Source organism: Phascolarctos cinereus, unplaced genomic scaffold, assembly GCF_003287225.1.
Source record: "Phascolarctos cinereus isolate Bilbo 61053 unplaced genomic scaffold, phaCin_HiC Scaffold_2;HRSCAF=192, whole genome shotgun sequence".
NCBI classification, from domain to species: Eukaryota; Metazoa; Chordata; class Mammalia; order Diprotodontia; family Phascolarctidae; genus Phascolarctos; species Phascolarctos cinereus.
The window spans coordinates 267998430-268017424 of NW_027555625.1; the positions used below are offsets into that span (position 1 = coordinate 267998430).

At 38.5% G+C, this 18995-nt stretch overlaps 1 protein-coding gene across 7 annotated transcripts in view; it reads right to left on the reverse strand.

The window, feature by feature from the left end:
- The window catches only part of SPTAN1 (spectrin alpha, non-erythrocytic 1), a 61881-nt gene that overhangs the window by 29413 nt on the left and 13473 nt on the right, over positions 1-18995 (reverse strand). For all 7 annotated transcript variants that reach the window (XM_078150019.1, XM_078150021.1, XM_020965675.2 and 4 more), the window contains exons 4-22: positions 16264-16404; positions 15763-15909; positions 12466-12599; positions 12104-12248; positions 11868-12022; positions 10805-10940; positions 9951-10052; positions 8724-8861; positions 7952-8062; positions 6881-6958; positions 6598-6753; positions 6177-6381; positions 5244-5425; positions 4616-4859; positions 4162-4284; positions 3268-3485; positions 2668-2760; positions 1924-2058; positions 982-1130 (exon numbers count right to left, since the gene is read on the reverse strand). In XM_078150019.1, coding sequence (XP_078006145.1) covers positions 982-1130; positions 1924-2058; positions 2668-2760; positions 3268-3485; positions 4162-4284; positions 4616-4859; positions 5244-5425; positions 6177-6381; positions 6598-6753; positions 6881-6958; positions 7952-8062; positions 8724-8861; positions 9951-10052; positions 10805-10940; positions 11868-12022; positions 12104-12248; positions 12466-12599; positions 15763-15909; positions 16264-16404 — 2792 coding nt within the window. The remainder of the gene's footprint in view (positions 1-981; positions 1131-1923; positions 2059-2667; positions 2761-3267; positions 3486-4161; positions 4285-4615; positions 4860-5243; positions 5426-6176; positions 6382-6597; positions 6754-6880; positions 6959-7951; positions 8063-8723; positions 8862-9950; positions 10053-10804; positions 10941-11867; positions 12023-12103; positions 12249-12465; positions 12600-15762; positions 15910-16263; positions 16405-18995) is intronic.

Sequence of the window (18995 nt, forward strand, 5' to 3'; positions counted from 1 at the left end):
CATTTATAATGGAAATTATGACCTCCCCACGATAATCAATAATTCTTTAGGAAATAGTAAAAGTAACTCATATTACAAACTACAAAGTGCTATATAAAAGTCCTTTCTCAACTATTAGCAAAGTTGAACAAATATCATTTAACCCAATTTTACAAATATGCAAGCTGAGGCTCAGAGTCTGACTTGTCTACCCCCTAACTACAAAAGTGTTAATGTCAGGACTTGAATCTAGGTCTTCTGAATCAGTGTGTTGTCATTTTGAATATGTCAAGGTTGCTTCTCTGGAAAATAGGAGGAATTTCTAAAGTCACTGAGTAAACAATCAGCTCTATTTTTCCCCCCATTAAGATTAAACACAGTGATGCCACCTCAGATACTCCAAATCTAAGTAGATAGGCAGAAAAAGAAAAAAAAAAAAAGATGGCCATCAAACTTCTAGGCTGGTAAGTTCATTAGCAGAATTAATTATGCCATAACATAGCCTAAAACAAAGGGATTTAGGAAAAAGCGCTATTCTTTACAAAACAAATTACACTAAAAATGGCAAGCTCCATTAGAGAATCAGTGTGTTTGAGCAGGGCTTGAACAGTGGAATGGGGGTGGGGGGTGGGGGGGGGGTAGGGGCAGGGAAGCCTATCCTGAAAACCAATTTCAGAGAGTATCCTATAGTAGATAGAAAGATTAAGAGGGTTGTAATTTGAAAAAGGAAAGTTGCCTAAGAAAAGGAGAATGCTATGAAAGTTAGGGGGTGGAAAAAGTATGGGAAATTAGCCAGGAAATCTGGTTAAAACTGGGGATATTCAAATGTTAAAGGTGATTCTAAGAAAAGCAGCAAGAGTAAGGAAGTATATCCTTGAACAAAGATGTACATTAGGACACTATTCAACTCGAGAGAAGACAAAATCATGGCCTAAACCTGTGCAGCACTAACCACACCCGTTGATATGCTTTGACTTTGGGTCTTATCTGCAATGCCCTTACTGGTTGTCAATCTGTTCCTGTCTCAGTGCAATACTGCCCTGTTCCTCCAGTAAGTTCTCTCGTGATGCTGACTGGGCTGGGTCCAATTTCTTTACATAGGCAGCAGGTACAAAACCTTGTCGGTCATTCACCTCCACTTTCCACCAGTCCTGGAGGGAAAGAGAAGGGCACTTGAATCTTAAGTCCAAGGTTGCTACTCTAAAGAAGTCGAGAATTTAGTTAAGTTTTTATATGTACATACAAAGATACCATATTACTCCTAAAAGGAGTCCTATTGTATGCCACTTATAAATAATCAGCTAATAAATTGTATCATTCTGTACTATAATTTTAATTATTGTTCCAATGCTACACTAGGAACTATCAGGGAAAAAAAAGGGTTATTAGTTACTACTAAGGACATAGAAGCTTTCTCTCTTCAAGCCAATGAAGAGCCAACCCCACTAGTATTACAGTATTAGTTTTGGGTTAAATTAATGTCAGCCTAAAAAAAAAGAACAGTATTTCTTTGTAAAATGCCATCTATGTCTGAGTAGAAGTGGAGACTAAGGAATAAGGAACTTCTTATCAACAGACAATGACTGGGACTTTCTCTTGTCTTAACCAATGTAAGGTACTACATTTATAAGAAGATATTAACAAATACCTTCTACTGTGTCCAGGATATAGATTAGGTCTGGAAACTCTCATGTAACAATCTCTTCAGGTCACCAGAAAGCACATTTTCTCTACTGCTTGAGACACTGAATTAAACAACTTCCAAGTTCTCTTCTAATACTAACACTTCTTTATTCTAAATTGAACCTGCGACTTACTTTCAATTACTAGGGCAATTACAGGAGAACATGGTTCAGAAGGTAAGTACAACTGTGAAAATTAATAAACTACTGCAGTGCTGATTAAAATTAAAAAAAAAAAGGATCATCCTCTAATGTACTTTACCTTGTTTGTGCTGTTCAGTAGTGTGAGGATATCTCCCTTTTTCATTGTGACCTCTCGAGGACTCTTTTCTTGATAGTCATAGAGGGCCAAGACTAGCTCCTTCCCAGTTTCATCATCTGTGGGAGCAACTTGTTGCTAAAACACCAAGAATAAATTAAAACATTTAGTAGTTAAAAATCAACTCTCTTACAGAGTATCACCTAGATGCTAAATGAAAGAGAATATCAACTTTTCACTACTCTCAATTTACTGCTTTTATTCATTTAAAGTTTCTACTCCAGATACAATGAAATTTTAAGACTCAAGTATACATATACATATATATTTTATTTTGCAAGTGATAACTTTCATTTATTAATGCAATAACAAATATAGCAAAATGTGCCTAGCCAATGTACCTTGAAAACATGGAATGCTTCACAATTGGGTGTCATCCTTGCCATGTCAATCTCTGTAACATTCCAATTTTAGTTTACATAACGCTGAAGTTAATACTTAGTTTCTACGTCATTTAAAGTTAAATCTCTCACACTATACCATATTAAACCGCATCCCTCCTCCTCCAGAGGAGATTTAAAGAGCTCAAGCTGAATTCATTCTGATCATCAGTCAATAAACATTTATTGAGTGCCCACTATGTGCCAGGCACACACTCAGTTTATTTTTGAAATACTAATTAATAGTACTTAGAGGCACATTGAATAAAGAGAAAATAATGGATCTGTTTTTATCAGATGTCTTTACCCGGCACGACTGAGCTTGCTCCCGCAAAGCCTGTATACTGCTTCCATAGGCACTCAGATCTGACATCAAAGCTTCATGTTTCTTCAGAAGAGCCTGCAACCAAAATTAAATATATCAAAAACATGAACTGGAAGTCTGTGGCTGCTTTATCAGTACACTCTACCTAAAGCTTTATTAAATCGCTTGTTATTCTATAAAGTAAAAAAAAAAATACTGGCTAGTTAATGTTATACAAAGTGAAGTTCATGGATCACACTGTCACCTAACCTTATTCTTTGTATCCATCCTAATGACTCTCGACAAATTCAAATATGAAAGCCAAAATTCTACCTTCTACCACGAAATACTTGCCACCTAATTAGAACGCCTAAAAGAAGTTAACAGCAGCCTTTAATGTTGCGGCAGTTTTGTGACTCCCATCATCTACAGCAGGAGGACATACAAAGTGAGGTACAGGTGTACACAGAGTCTCAATTTGGGGAAAAAAAGGGCAGCTATCTCCACATTTTCTATAACTGGTTATTCTAACCAAATGGTTCATGTTAGTTTGTCAAATGCCTTAGACTGCTCAACTCCTTCCTCTTTCTGAGAAGGCCTTACCTCAGCAGAGTCCTCATCTTTCCCATAGTCTGTACTGCCCACAATAGGTTCTTTCTCTCGCATCCAAGATTCAGCTTCATTGGCATCAGCAAAATACTGCTGAGCCTGTAAGGAATCTTCTAAATCCTGCCGACGCTGGGAAGCTTTTGCTTTTAGAGACTCCCACTTCTGATTCAATTCATTTAGCTTGGCCTTCACATCCTCAGCAGCAAAATGGCCTGAGGTATGAATTGTTGGGGCAGAGGTGGGGGGGGAGGGGGAGAAGAAAAGGCTATCAATAAAGGAGAGAATGAACAAAAAACTTGCCTAGAGCACTTATCAGTACATTATGCTGAACCACAGTTACTCTGCCTTCTGTAAAGAACACAGAAACAACTTTGGAAGCCCAAGATCTAAATGAGCTGAAGTTCTATTAGAACTTGGAACCTCATTTCCTTGACCATAAAAATAGGGCATTTGGGCCATATCCCAACTTGAAGGCAGTACAGAGAGTTCTGCCAAAATCACTATAAGTTGATGAACAGAGAGAACCCACAACAAGCAGAATACCATCTGCCCTTGAGCATGACAGACATGAAGAATTCAGAGAAATATGACAAGGTTTGTAAGTGATAAGAGTGAAGAAATCATAGCTGAACAATAACACCACATTTCAACAATGTGGGGAAAAAAAAGTCATCCACCAGAGTTAACAAAACCCTGGTCAAATGCAATGGCTAATGTTAGGACTACGCTGTCTGAAGAACAGATTCTTAAGTTCTGCTAACAATAAAGAAACTTTTTTTTGGGGGGGAGGGAGGAGGGAAGTTTCTGCTATGCCAAAACAAAAATTTTAAAGTGTAAGAAAACTTCTGCTCGTAAATTCCAAAAATGATTATACTCTGTCAAACTCACCTTCCTCTACCATGGCATTTCCTTTCTGTGTAACAGCTTTGATACGGGGCTCATGACCAGCAATCTCGGCTTGAAGGGCCTGGTGCTTCTTTAAGAGGTTCTGGACCCCAATTAGATCCTTGCCTGAAAAAAGAAATCAATTCCTTCATCCAAGCCTTTAATAAAACAAAGTCAAAGCTAAACTGTTTCCCCAGAAATCACATTATTAAATTTAAATATCAAATGGCTACTATGGGCAAAGGAGCCATCATCACAGCTGAAATTTAAGTAAACTTTGACCCATGCATTTTAAGACACAAAACCATGAAATAGCAACAACTGACATTTACATAGCACTTTAAAGTTTCAAAGAAAATAATTTACATATATCATCTCATTTGAATAGTAGAACTCACAATTGGAATTGAGTATTAGCTCATTAAACTTGCTTTACATATTATGGACACAGCCTGACCTCTGTTAGTGGAAGCAGCAATAGGCTCCTTTTCCCGGATCCATGTTTCTTCATCCTCAACATCGCGGAAGAGCTGCTGTAAGCGCAAGGAGTCAGCTAGCTTCTGCTTTCGGGCAACCATAGGATCCTTTAGAGCTTCATATCGAGCTACAAGGGCCTCTTGCTTCTTCTTGATGTTGTCAGCATCAAAGTGTCCAGCATCCTGAAATTGTCGGGCCTGTATAGTGATGCCGTCAATTCGATCCTGGGGTGAAGCGGAAGAGAGAAAATGGATGATTAAGATGGTCTCCATTGTCTACCTTCTATCATCACTTCAGGCACTCTGAGGCTACACAATTGCTTTATTTCTGGACTAACCGGAAACCAATGCCAGGTTTTGGCAAATTTAGTAAGTCTCATCACTGCAAATCCAGAAGGATGTTAGTTTCTTGAGGGCAGAAACTATTTCCTTTGTCTTTGTAGTCCCAATATCTATGACTTGACCTTAACAGGGGCTTAATAAACGTTTGATAAATTGAATGGACTCTCCCCTTTGAACTGCTTGGCACTCATGACCAGAGATTCTAGTTGTATATTCCCAAATCATGGTGCTGAAAATGCCCAATATCTGGAAGAACAGACTCTCTACCTGGTGGGCTGCAACATCTGCCTCTAGCAGGGCATGCTTCTTCTGAAGGTTCTGAACATTAGTAAGATCTTTCCCGTAATCATCAGAGGCCAAATGACCTTCTACTTCATAAAGCCACAATTCAATATCTTCCACATTACGGTTAAATTGCTGCTGCTGGTTAGCTTCACGAAGTTTTATTCCTATTTAGAGAGAAGGGTGTGAGATTCAGAGAGAATTTCTACATGCTAATACTGACTGTCACCTTTTATGTCAATACTTGCTTTGCAGAGACCATGTGATGCTAGTATAGAAATTGGGATCAGAAACCCATTTTATATTCTTTATTCAATAATTAGAGAAAAGGTTACTACCTTTCGTGTACTTCTCTATGATGGCAACACCAATCTCTGTCATATCCCTATCATTTAAAGGATGGGAAGAGGAATCAGATATTTTTTTAAAAAAAGGACTATGAGCTCCATGAGAAAAAAATAAGAAATATGAATGGTCAATTGAATGTTCATTTTTATTCTCAGCCATGGAGTGTCTATCTCCATCAGATAAAGGAAACTGTCTGTGCCATACCCTTCTCAACCAGGGTTGAACAGTTTATTAATCATTTTCTCTATTCTTTATCCAAGAGTAGGAAACATCTATCTTATCTACCATATTCAATCATATTTACTAAATAAGCCTGGCGTCTGAATCTATTCCCATTAATTCTCTCACAGAATTGTTAAACCCAATACTGAAATTATCTTCAAATCTACTCTTTCTTTAGGCATAACTTTCCCCAGTATAAATGTTTTGCTCACAATAAGTTCAATAAAACTAATCAACATACTGAAAATAATCTGACTTCATATGCAATGTTGTAAGCCAAGAGAGCTCGACTATCTAAGGTCTCCTATTCTGAAGAACCCACCAATACTGGAATGAAATATTTCTTACCCTTCAATTCTGTGGCTTCCAGCAGTTTCTTCCACAAACTGATTACCTCATTCATACGAGTAGCCACCTCATCCTTGGCATAATGATTAACATCAATCAGTTTTTGTCCAGCTTTCTCCAAGGCGTCAATTCGACTCTGATTAGCTGACAGCTCAGCCTCAAAAGCCTGATGCTTCTGAACTTTGCCCTGCAAGTTGGATGGATCCTGGGGAAAATGGCAGAGAAAGATTTCTACTTGGAATTTTAATGGGAAATTCATCCAACACACTTTCATACTCACAGTGTCTGACCTACAGTTAACAGTCTTAGATTAGAAAGCCCCTATATTCCTTCTAAGAAATTTCATTTCCTAACATAATTCCCATTGTTATAGTCTTATGTCTATCTCTCCTAGCAGTAATAATAATAACATGCACGTTACCTTGTAAGCTTCATCTGTTGCAGTTTTCATCTTCTCATTCACCCAACTCTTGAGTTCATCAGAATCTCTGAAAAACTGCTGTAAGTGGAATGAATCAGCCAGCTGTGCCCGGCGGTACATAGCCCGTTCATGAAGAGCATTGCGTCGGCTCAATAACTGAAAGATAAGGATTATTTGTGAATCCCTGGTTCTTGGCTCCCAGTATAAGTTTTGTGTAGGAGACCTGCTTTCTATCTCTTAGATGGTCGACTGTTTCCTGATTACAAAGGACTTGGAAACTTACTGCATCTCTACGTGTAGCCACATCTTCCATCGCATAATGGTTATTTTGGATTAGCTTGGTTGCAAATTCATCCAGTGCCTAGAAAGACAGAATCATTCATGAGTAAGGATACTGTTTTCCTTAAGTTGAGCTCGCTTTGCACTAGGTACTACAGAGATTCATAGGACTAGATTACACTCCATTTTAAAATTCTTGCAGAGGCAGCCAGGTGGTGCAATGAATAGTGTGTTGGAGTTGGAAGCATGAAGGCCTGAATTCAAATCCTGCTTCAGCTATTGACTCAGTTGTATGCATAATCCTGTGTAAAGGACCATAAGGACCATCTCTGTAAGTTTCAGTTTCCTCATCTGTAAAATGTAGATAATAAGAGCACCAGGATTGTGGTGTAGATCAAATGAGATAATATTGGTAAAGTACTATGCAAACCTCTTAGTGCCATAGAAACGTGAGATGTTATTATATCCTATGTCAAGGCTACATTTGTGCTTAGGATTACTGTGGCAAATCTGTTCTCTTGGTTTTGAGCCTCTGGCTGGTTTTCTCATCAAATGTTTTAGAGCACCAGCATCAACCTTGGGCTGCATATTGACTTAAAAAGCCACAAAATAACATTATCTCTGCCATATTGTATTTTTATTTCTTTTGCTTCTCAATTATACTTTTGTCTGTGGTTGCACTACTGTGTTTTGCTGGACCCGAGTTTGATGCTTGTTTTCAGAGACTCTTGACCTCTTTCTCAGTTTAGCAGGAAGCTGCAGAGTAGCCAAACCTTGGTTCCACACAAGTCAAACAAGGTTATGAGACTACCAATGTTTACCTGCTTATCTTTAAGTAAAAGGTCAATTCCAAATTTGGAGTCAGACAGACCAACCTGGCCTTGTGTCACCTAACTCAACACATTATTAAGGATCCTTAGTTCAGATGTCTTGAAAAGATTTTGGATATCAATGGAAAATAACAAAGCACTTTCCACACAACTATTTTGTGCAGGAATCCCTTAGAAAATGATAAATCTTATGGAATATTCTTGAGATCATTATGAAGGGACTGGAGCTAATGAAAATATCTTACTGTAATTTTTTCTTCCTGAGCACTGAGGGATTTCTCAAAGTCTTCGTGCTTCTTGAGAAGAGCTTCTACACTGTCCAGAGAATCTCCCAGGTCTTCATTTAACAGAAATGCCTTTGGAAAGAAAATAGAGGGTTTGGGATGATGCTTTCACTTCTGAAAATTAAATGGCAAAAACCACTTTAGGCTGAGAAGGAAAATGACAAATAAGAGTCTATGTATGCCAGTCTCCAAAGAAAATTCGGGAGACACCCTCAGATACAACAAAGGATAAAATCAACTCAGTCCTGAACTCTTCATGCTATTGCTGTCTTTCTATTGAACATATACATTTCCCAATGACTGTTCTTCCTCAATAAAATGAATAATAATAATTTTAAAAGACTATTATACACAGGAAGTTTCTAAGGACAGCTCCAGATGCACTGCTGGTTGAGAGAAAAATGCTAATACATTTAAGAACTTTTTTTTTCTTTTTGCTGAGGCAATTGGGGTTAAGTGACTTGCCCAGAGTCACACAGCCAGTGAGTGTCATGTGTTTGAGGCTGGATTTGAACTCAGGTATTCCTGATTCCAGAGCCAGTGCTCTATTCACTGTGCCACCTAGCTGCCCCTACATTTAAGAACACTGACTCAGTACTTTTACTCACTGAGTTAGACTTTATCTCCTATGGTACAAGATTCACTCAAAAAGGAGGAAAAACAAGATTTTTCTTCCATTAAGCAGAGCATCAAAACTTCCTATTTCCCTAAGAAATTCTCATTCAAATTCTACCTCTTGTTTGCTCATCCAATTGTCTACTTGTTCAGTGTCTCTGTAAAAGAGCTGCAGATCCATGCACTGTTCATACTGCTGCCTTCGAAGTTCCCAAAGTTCCAAAAGGGCAGCTCTTTCATCAGAAAGGATGGTCAGCTAAAGGTGACAAAAGACAAAAACAGAGATTATCAGAGATTAACTTTAGCTATAATAACTAGACAGTAACACAACTAAATCTAGAGCCTGTGAACTCTATTACAAGAACGCTGACCTTTCAAGTTTTCTTGCCTGCAAAACCCTAATTTTTTTGGGGGGGGGGATGAGGAGGAGGAAGGCTAGGCAATGGGGTTGAGTGACTTGTCCAGGGTCATACAGCTAGTGTCAAGTGTCTGAGGCCAGATTTGAACTCAGGTCCTTCTGACTTCAGGGCTGGTGCTCTATCCACTGTGTCACCTAGCTGTCCCCAAACCCTCATTATTATTATTATGGTGATAGGCTAAAAAAAAAAAAGACACACAGCAAAAACTATATAAATATTAAATAACCAACAAGACCAAAATATCAGTGTTTATGCTAATGAAAAGAGGAAATCCCTACTCCTTTATTTTTATTCTAGGGTTAATTCAATGATACACCACTGTTAAGTTTATCTAACAGAAAACTGTTTAAATGACATCTACCTAAAGAATGAAACATATAATGAATAAAGGTTTTAACATCAAAGGTAAATATCAACTTAAAAATTTTAGTTTCTTAACCTATTACTAAATGGTACATATCTTCTGTTAATTTATGGTAAAGGCCTAATAATTTTGATCACTCCTTAATTTTTATGCTTATAATTTAAAATGCAAAGAAAGTTATACATTTTGGGTTTGGCCAATGTAGAAATGTTCTGCTGCAACATGTGTGCTCATGATGAGGGTTTTTGTCTTTTGTGTGTGTGTGTGTGTGTGTGTGTGTGTGTGTGTGCAATTATAAATCATAAAGATTATAAACATATGTAATAAACTTATTTAAAAAAAACTTTATATACTCATAAGATTTTCTCAAATACTAATGAGATCTAAAGGCTGGATAAAAGCCTGATATATATAAACGCATATCTATAGATATAGATCTATATAGTTATAGATATTGAAGGGGTTGTGTAAAAGAAAATAACTGTTCTAATAGGCTAGAACTCAGGACCAATAGCTAGCTCTTAGATTCAGAAAATTTTCCGCCCTCTACAATCCTGCTTACCTTTTCTCTCACTTCATCAGAAGCATAATGACCAGCAGCAAGAAGAGCCTGTCCCGATTCATCAGCAGATTTAAAACTATCTTCGTGAGCGTCAATTTCACCCTATGGGAGGGAAAAAAGCATATAACTCAAACTCTGCACTTTGCAAAAGTGGAAAATAAAAGCTCCACCTCTTTATTTCCAGTGGTCTTTTGAAGTACAAGTCAGACTATCACATGGAATTAGAAACTAAACCAAATATTACGATAGGTTTCTAAATAATAGCAAAACCTCTTGATTTTTAGAAATCTGAAATAACAGCCCAGATTGCTGAATCTCATTAGCCTTTCTGAACAGAGAATTTCTTCAAAAAAGAAAAAATGGGGGTGGTAGAGGATACCAAAAAGCTTGGCGGGGGGAGTTGAGAAAAACAGTATTCACAGAAAGCCTTTTGTTCAAGAATACTCCCCTCGGAGAAACAAAAATGTGCAAATTCAGCACCCGACAGACATGTAATAAAAAAAGACCAGACTGTAGTAGTATAAGATCTTTGAAAATGTCACCAAAACATGTAAAATATGCAGGACCACAGATTCTGGGTTGGAAAGGACATTATAAGCAAAATAGTCCAACCCCCTCACTTTTACAGAGGAGGCTCAGAAATCTTAAGTGTTGCCCAAGGTCCTAAAGGGACTAAGGGTAGGATTTGAAACAAAAAGTAGTTGATTACTCTTCGTAGCAAAATGGATCAAGATTATGTACTCTAGGAATTACATGTAAGCCAGGTCTTGCCCTACACAGCAGCCAGGAAGTGATCCTGATGAGATTGTGTGTCATAGGATGTGTGTGTCTTCAGAAGACCCTCCCGCAGTTACCTTGTGTTCTTGGTGTCTGTCAAGGAGAGCTTCAGCTCCAGCTACATCATTGGCGAGTTCATCTGCATTTATGAGAGCCTTCATCTCAGTCACCCAGCTGGTGAGATCTCGGAAGTCTGCAAGGAAGCGCTGAAGTCTTTGAAAAATCAGAAAGAAATAATGAGTTTTCTTCACCCAAAAGATAGAAAACCCTGCTCTCAGATCCCCACTTGAAAAAATGCAGGGCTATCCCTGAAATGGGATGATACCTTTCTATTCCATGCTATTAATATAATAAAGGACTGAAGGGGTTTTAAAGGCAAAGAAATGGTTTTAATAATGGTTTTAAATAATGATTTCAATGCAAATCAAAACAATCCTTAAGTTTTACCACACTCCCAGCAAACTGGCAAAGGTGACAAAAGATGAGAATAGCCAGTGTTAAAAAGGCTGTGTAAAGACAAACACACTAACGTATTGTTGGTGGAACTGTGACTGGTCTCCAACCACTCTGGAAAGTAATCTAGAATTATGTGAAGAGAATTACTGAAATGTCCACACCCTTTCACTCACGTTCTATAGAGAGGTATATTATACCTCAAGGAAGTTACTGACAAAAATGGGAACTGGGTGAACAAATTGTGGCACATTAATATAATGCAGTATTACTGTGCAGTAATAAATAATGAACACAATGAATATATAAGCATGGAAAGACTTAAATGAACTGATGTAAACTGAAGTAAGCAGAGTCAGGAATAAAATACACAAAATGACTACCTAAATGTAAATGTGAAGAATAACCATAAAAATGAAATTGAATGTTGCAAAATTATAAAGAATTAGCTTAGCCTCACAGAAGAAAAGAGAGATGACATATCCTCTACTCTATGGCAGAGATCAGAGTCCCCAGGTGTGTAATATTACATAACCTGTCAGATTCCCCCCCCATGTTTTTATTGGTTTCTCTGAATTTCTTCTCTTGTCTTTTAAGAAGAATTATTTATCATAATGGCTCTTTGTGATGAGAGAAGGGGAGGAATACTGGGAGAATTAGAAGTAAGGTAACAATGTTTTTCCCTACCTATAAGAATCATTGAGGCGTGCATGTCTCTCAGCTGCCAGAGTGCGGATCTGCTCCCAATTTGTAATCAGTTCCTCTCGCTTAGCTTGGATCTGAGTAGCACTCAGAGGGTGAGACTGCTGTAGACGGTCTGCCTCGGCACACAAAGCTTTGACCTACAAACACATTAACTCTAAGTACCATCCTCTAGACCACTCTGTACTTGAATGAATGAATCAGTTTCCTGTCAAACCCACCTTGTCTTCTAGTGCAGCAAGATCTCTTTCTAGACCCTCATGTTTCCGGAGTAAAGCCTGTACGCTGGCCAAGTCTCGGCCAAAATCATCAGAGGCCATTAACTGCTCCTTCTCCTTAATCCAGCTGATAGTTTCATCTACATCCCTAAGAGATACACATATCAGTTTATTCACAGGAATTCAGGCACACCAAGGAGCAGGAACCCTCATATTTTTGTATGACAGGGAAGATCTCCACACTTATCAGGTCTTTCCCTTGTATTATATAGATAGGCCTGTGTCTCATCTGCTCTGCTGCTTGTTATTAGTCATACGATGATCCCCCCCCCTCCCCCGGTCAGAAGGCTCTCTCGGGCTTGTACCTGTTAAAACGCTGAACTTCAGCAGCTCCAAAGAGTTTTCCCTGCCTTTGGAGGGCCAGGCCCTTCAGTCGCTGCCAGGCTGCATTCACTTCACCCTGCTTGGTCTTGATCAGGTCTTCTTCAGGATGCTGCTCCTAAAAGAAGTAAGATGAAATAAAGGGGACATGAATGGATAACTTCTGGCTTGTCCAGTTATAGCAAACCACATTGGGGTTGTAATGGCATCTTTTGAAAGCATAAGTCCCTGTTAAGAAATATGTATCTTATGACAATTTACTACATGGTTTGAAATTTATTGCTTACGTAAACCTCAATTACTTTTTTGGTAATTAAGATCAATGACCCTGGAAGGAATGAATTCAACTATGTTTCCTAAAGCACTTCCCATTTGCCAAGTAATGCTAGGTGATTGCTATACAAAGATAAAATTTAAGCAATTTCTGACCTCAGAGGTGTCACATTCTACTGGGAAGAAACAATATGAACATGTAAACACAAAACAGATATGAAGTAAATATAAATGGGAAAGGGGGAAGAAACTAGTTACTAAGGGGGATCAGGTTGGACCTTGGATCAGAGGTGTATCACTGGAGCTAAAGGCTAAAGGGAACCAGGGATTCTGGGAGAGTGAGATGAGAAGTGAATGTGTTCCAGGGGCAGGCACAGGGATGGGAGGTGAAGTGTTCTGAATGGAGGATAGGAAGCAGGACAGTCTGTATGGAAGGTCGAGTGCACAGTGATAGTAATGTGTAATCAGCTTGGAACCGGATTGAAGATGATTTTACTGTAGAGGCAATTTGGACCTAGTGGAGCCTCTTGGGCCAGGTCAAACCATTAGGAAGCTGTATGGAAGATGGGGAGGATGGAAACAAAGAGACAAAATTCAAAGGATAGTCTAATGTCTGCATAAAAAGTGATAAGGGCCTGACCTAGGGGTGAATAGAGCAAACAATGCTTAGCAGACAATTAGATACGGAAGGTGAGGGAAAGAGCTTTGAGGATTGAGGAAGACTCTAAAATTGGGAACTTGGGTGACTGGAAGGATGCTGGTCCTCTCTTCAGAAATAGGGAAGTTAGGAAGATAGATTTTGGCAGAATGATAATCAGTTCTATTTAGGACATGTTGAGTCTGAGATGCTTACAAGATATAAGTGGGAAGTTGTTGCTGGAATTCATGAGAGAGACTACAGCTGAATATACATACATCTGGAAATCACCTGTATAGAGATGACCAGGTGAACCTGCAGGAGGTAATATAAAATCAAAGGAATGGAGAGAGAAGAGGATCTAGGACAGAACTTTCACACAGACACAACCAGGGCACACTGAAGATGACGCAGCACTGAGTAAATACAGCCAAATAAGTGGTAGGAGAACAAAGTGTATCAAAGGAGAAGGGATGACCAACAGTGCCAAATGCTAGAGAGGCCAAGAATGTTGAGGACTAAAACGAGGACAATGGATTTGTCAATAAAACAGGTCACTTATAACTTTGGAGAGAATTTTCAAGTGAGTGATGAGGTCACACAAGCCAGAATGTAAAGGGTTGAGGAGTGGCATGAGAAGTGAGTAACAGTGGAATTCTGTCTAGGAATTTGGCCGCAAAAGGGAGAAGAAATACAGGACAAGAGCTTGGGAAGACAGTAGGGTCAAATGAAAGACTACTTATAAAAGTTTACATCAGACCAAAAAAAAAAGATTTTATTGGCTTAACCTACACTAATAAACACTATTTAATTTACTCCTTCCATTCAACAACTTAACATTTTAATTTCTAAATTCAATAGCGATCCCTTCTCAAGTTCTGTTTGTGAACTGTTCATGGGCCCATCAAGTGACTTAAGTCTGTACACTTAGAGATATCCAAAGCAATTAATCTGCTCTTGACTTCAAAGTTTCAAGAGTTTCTTAAGAGTATACATTTCTTTCAGGACACGACTGACGATTTGTCCATTAATGGAGTGAGGACAACAGGAGAACAAGATAGCAGATCTTTTACAGTATTTTGTGCCATACGGGAGGGTCAGGTTTCACTGGTTGAATGAAAGCCAATTTATTTCATTCGTCATAACTAGGTCTGGGATCTAAGAATACGTCTTAAGCAAAGAGCATTTAAAATTGAAATTGCCCCTTACAGAATAGCTGAACAAGTTATGGCATGTAAATGTGATGGAATACTATTGTACTCCAAGAAATGAGGAAGGGGGATGGTTTTGACATGGGATGACTTGTATGAACTGACAGAATGAACAGAAACAACCAAGAGAACAATCTGTACGATGATAATAATATGGCAAAGATCAACAACTATGGAAGAATTAGGTACTCTGATCAACGTAATCACCAACCACAATTCCAGATGTTCAATGATGAAACATTCTAATCCCTTTCCCTTCCTGAGAGACTTAGTGGAGAATGAGACATATTTTTGGACATGGCCAATGCATGAACGTTTTGTTTCATTACACATATTTGCAACAGAGGCTTTGTTTTTCTTTTGTTTTCAATGGTAGAGGAAAGGTTATAGAGGGTTGATGGGAAAGGGGAGGATTTTTGTTATTTGGAGGAAAATACACACCATACAAACAGTGAGGTAGAGTTTAGTCCTCTCTTATTTTGTAGGCCTCCTTTTCTACAACCTATTTATTACAGTGCCTTCCCTAAGCCAGAATACCTCAGGGACCTGGGAAGACTTCTAATCACAGTGGAAGCAAAGAATAATCAGGCTTGATGGAAGCTTGCCAACCCTTTCTAAGGAAACTCTCTCCACCACACCCTCCCCTGAGAAACCCTTTGGGGCAGAGCTTCAAATGAAGCTTGATTAAGCCTCACCCCAAACTGGGTGGAGGTGAGAATGCTCAAATGGACTCTGCCTTTTTTGCCCAAGTGACCAGTATAGGTTGCTTAAATAGGAAAGAAAACATTTTCAGGAAAATAACATCTGTCAAACTGACAAAACCAATGGACTCAACACACGTCAGCAACAAGTTCTATTTTGAGAAATGCGATCCACTCAGATTATAAATAATACCCAAATTGCCATTTTTATTTCCTGTTGAATACTCTATTTTTTATTTTATTTTTTTTTAGGCAATTGGGGTTAAGTGACTTGCCCAGGGTCACACAGCTAGTTAAGTGTCAAGTATTTGGTCTGAGGTGGGATTTGAACTGAGGTCCTTCTGACTTCAGGGTCAGTGCTCTATCCACTGTGACACCTAGCTGCCCCCCTTTTGAATACTCTAGAAGAAATTGGTACTGATGATGTTCTAGAATACATATGATTCCTTTGCTGTTTACCTGGATGAGTTTGGCAGCAAACTGGTTTACTTCGTTTACTCTTTCCTCATGAGCAGCCATATCTGTCTGAAATTCTTCAAATTTCTTCTGTAAAACTTCCACATGTTCCAGGTCTTGACCAAGCTCCTCTGAAGTAACAATTGCTTCCTGTCCAGTTAACAAATCAGAACCAGTTACTACCCACTAATGCACAAAAAAATCCTTCTTTATGAAGAACCAAATATGGGGATACAAATGTTTACAAGAGGAAGACTCAGAGTGTATAACCCCTGAGAACAGAACAAAGCCCTTCAGTATCATTTAACTTCTTTTCAAAAGTCAGGTCAGCCACATTTTTGTCACGGACCCTCCTATGGCCTAGAGATGTGGCAATCTCAATCATCATCATCTCCATCACAAAATCCTATTCCTCTTCCCAGATATTCTCCACTTTTGGGCTTCCCTTTACACTCCCAGAATCTGGCAAGAAAGGGGGGCAGGCTGTCTTGCTCCCAGACCTACCTTGTCAGTGATCCAGTCCATCACATCTTCGCATTCTCGTAAATACTGCACCAACTTCTGTGCTTGCAGTAATTTTACCCCCTTCTCCCGCATCTTCTCCAAGAGTAGCTCCCACTGGCGGTGCAGCTCCAGCAAACGAGCCTGTGGAACAAAAACCAGCCCCTACAGAGCGCAGCCAGTCTCAGGGTGCTGGCAGTTGGTGACAACTCTTTGCAAGAGTGGCAAGTCGTCTGAAAGATTACAAGGCTTTGCATCAAAACCTTTCTTTTAGGGGGCATTATATAAGCAGGAAAAAAATATGAATGGTAACAATGAGAAATGAACAGGCATTAAAAGCTAATTTGATGTGACTCCAGTCTTCATAGGCAGATTTACCCTATTCTGTTTTAAGATAGTACTTCTCAAACTGGGTTTGCCAAGCCAAGAGACTCTCCCTGATAGAAGGCATGAAAGATGTAAAATGGGAAGGCTAAAGGATTAACGGAGATCATCTAATGGGAAGGATTCCCAGTCAAGGGAATAAGTACCTATGGATAGCATGGATGTTAATATTAATATTAATAATATAATAATAATAATAATAATAATAATAATGATAATGACGATGATGATGATGATGACACTAATAATGATGGGACTTAAGGGAAACTGACGTAAGCATAAAGACTGAAAAGGAAGGGTTCCTGAAATTTAACCAGATGACAAAAATGGATTCTTGGCAGAATAAGTTTGGGAACTTGTGTTGAAGAGATTATTGGGAGAATACATTTATCAAATCTGACTCAATTAGGACATCATACAAATGACAATCTTAGGTCACATGCTCTTTTCCAAGGTAGAAATAAATATATCCTAAACAATGTTCCCAGCATCATTGGGTTTTATTGGTTTGGACCTGGCCAAATTAAGAATCTTACGCTAGCTTGCAAACAGGCAGGCCAAAACTCTATATTCAAATTTGGGGTAAACACCTCTTCTTAACACAGTTGTGCCTACCCAAGATGCTGGAAGTTTCTCCATAACACCAACAAAAGTAAAAAACTAAACACAAAAGAGAAAGAGGCACGAATTCCACCCACTATTGACAATGCCACTCCCATTAAAACTGTAACTTGAAAGTCAAGTTACTGAGGCTAATGGATATTCAACATAGGATTCTCAGAAGACAATTGTGGGTACCCATTCTGAAAGAAGAAAGCAATAGGGGAGAAAAAAGGTTCACACAAAATTCACTTCTAACATTGCTCATTAACAATGCAATTAAGTCAAGGAAGGAAGAAGACAGTGGCATCTCCAAGGAGTAGAAAAAGAGATAGCACACATGGCACAGTTAACACTCTACCTACTCGTATGTGGGACCCAATATGGGTGGCTGTGACTATGGGACGACATGCAGTCCGGTACGGCGTGAAAGTCTGAACCAGTAATAGACAGGTTACCCACAATACAGCATACAAAACAGTTTTCATTCACCCACCAACTCCAAGTCAGTGATGACATTTTACAGATTTTGCTTGTTAAAAGCTTAATAAGGAATTACTGGTTTCTAAGAAGCGGAAGGAACTGAGAACACTAAGGCAAAGACTAGGTAAGGAAGCAGAATAAATTTAAAATATCACAAAAGATTAAACACATCTTACAAAAAAATTTACTCCAAAATTAACTCTTCATCCATAGCCAATTTAATTTTCTTATTATTGATTAAAAGTCTGATATAAAACAAGCTACTAATTCAAGAACAGCCTTTTCTTTCCTGACTAGTCTCATCTTCTGAATTCTGTAGATTAGATACCAGTTTCACAAGGCTATTATTATTTTAAGACTGTGGGTGGGTATGTTGTCAAGGATTACTAGTCTGAACAAAGACTCCAACACTACTATCATAATACTTGAGAAATGTAGTGAAGGTTGACTGGCTGGAGGGAAAATCCTGGTCTTGAATCAGATAGATTACCCAATAGCATTTTGATATAAACAGCAATCTTTTTTCTAAGGAGTAGCAGAGGCTAAAGGAAAAAAAAGTAGAAAAAAGATAGGAAAGCTAATAGGCATTACCACCTAGTATGGGTTGAAAATAACCTCCCCCCCCCCAAAGGTAATAGTATATTAATATAAGTTAAGAGAGAGGACTAGAAGAAAATAATATTTTAATGGTCCACTTAGGACCAATAGTTGGTTTCGATCATGATGGCTGTGTGTATTCATTACAAGATTGCTTACTACAGCAGGTCAAGGAAAAACTGACTTAAATAAAAAATTGACTTAAAAAAAGTTATTAAAAGGATTGTAAATGTATAGAATATTATATAAAGTAGGGCACAGAAAATACCTCTTCACACTTGGTAGTAAGAGCATTTACTAAAGTCTAAGTCCTGAGAAAAACTTTTATAGAACATAGAAAAGCATTGGTCAATCCCTTCAAGGAAAGTAAGGTTATCCTGAAAAGCAAAAGTAAATGAAAAAGCACACTGAAGAAAGCAGCATAGAAGTCTACCCTACAGAAAATTATTTTCCCCCAAATTCCTGGCATTAGAAATTTGCAAAACAAAAGAACTGAAGACCAGTTATTACCACAACCACTTCCATGTGTAAATGCTGAATCTAGTAATACTAGGTAGAGCACACTGCAAAAGGCTTAGACAACAAGCATGCTTCAGACTCATGGCTATCAGAAGCTGAACATATTTATTTGAAGTGAATACACTTCTACTTGATTTTTTCAGGCCAATGTC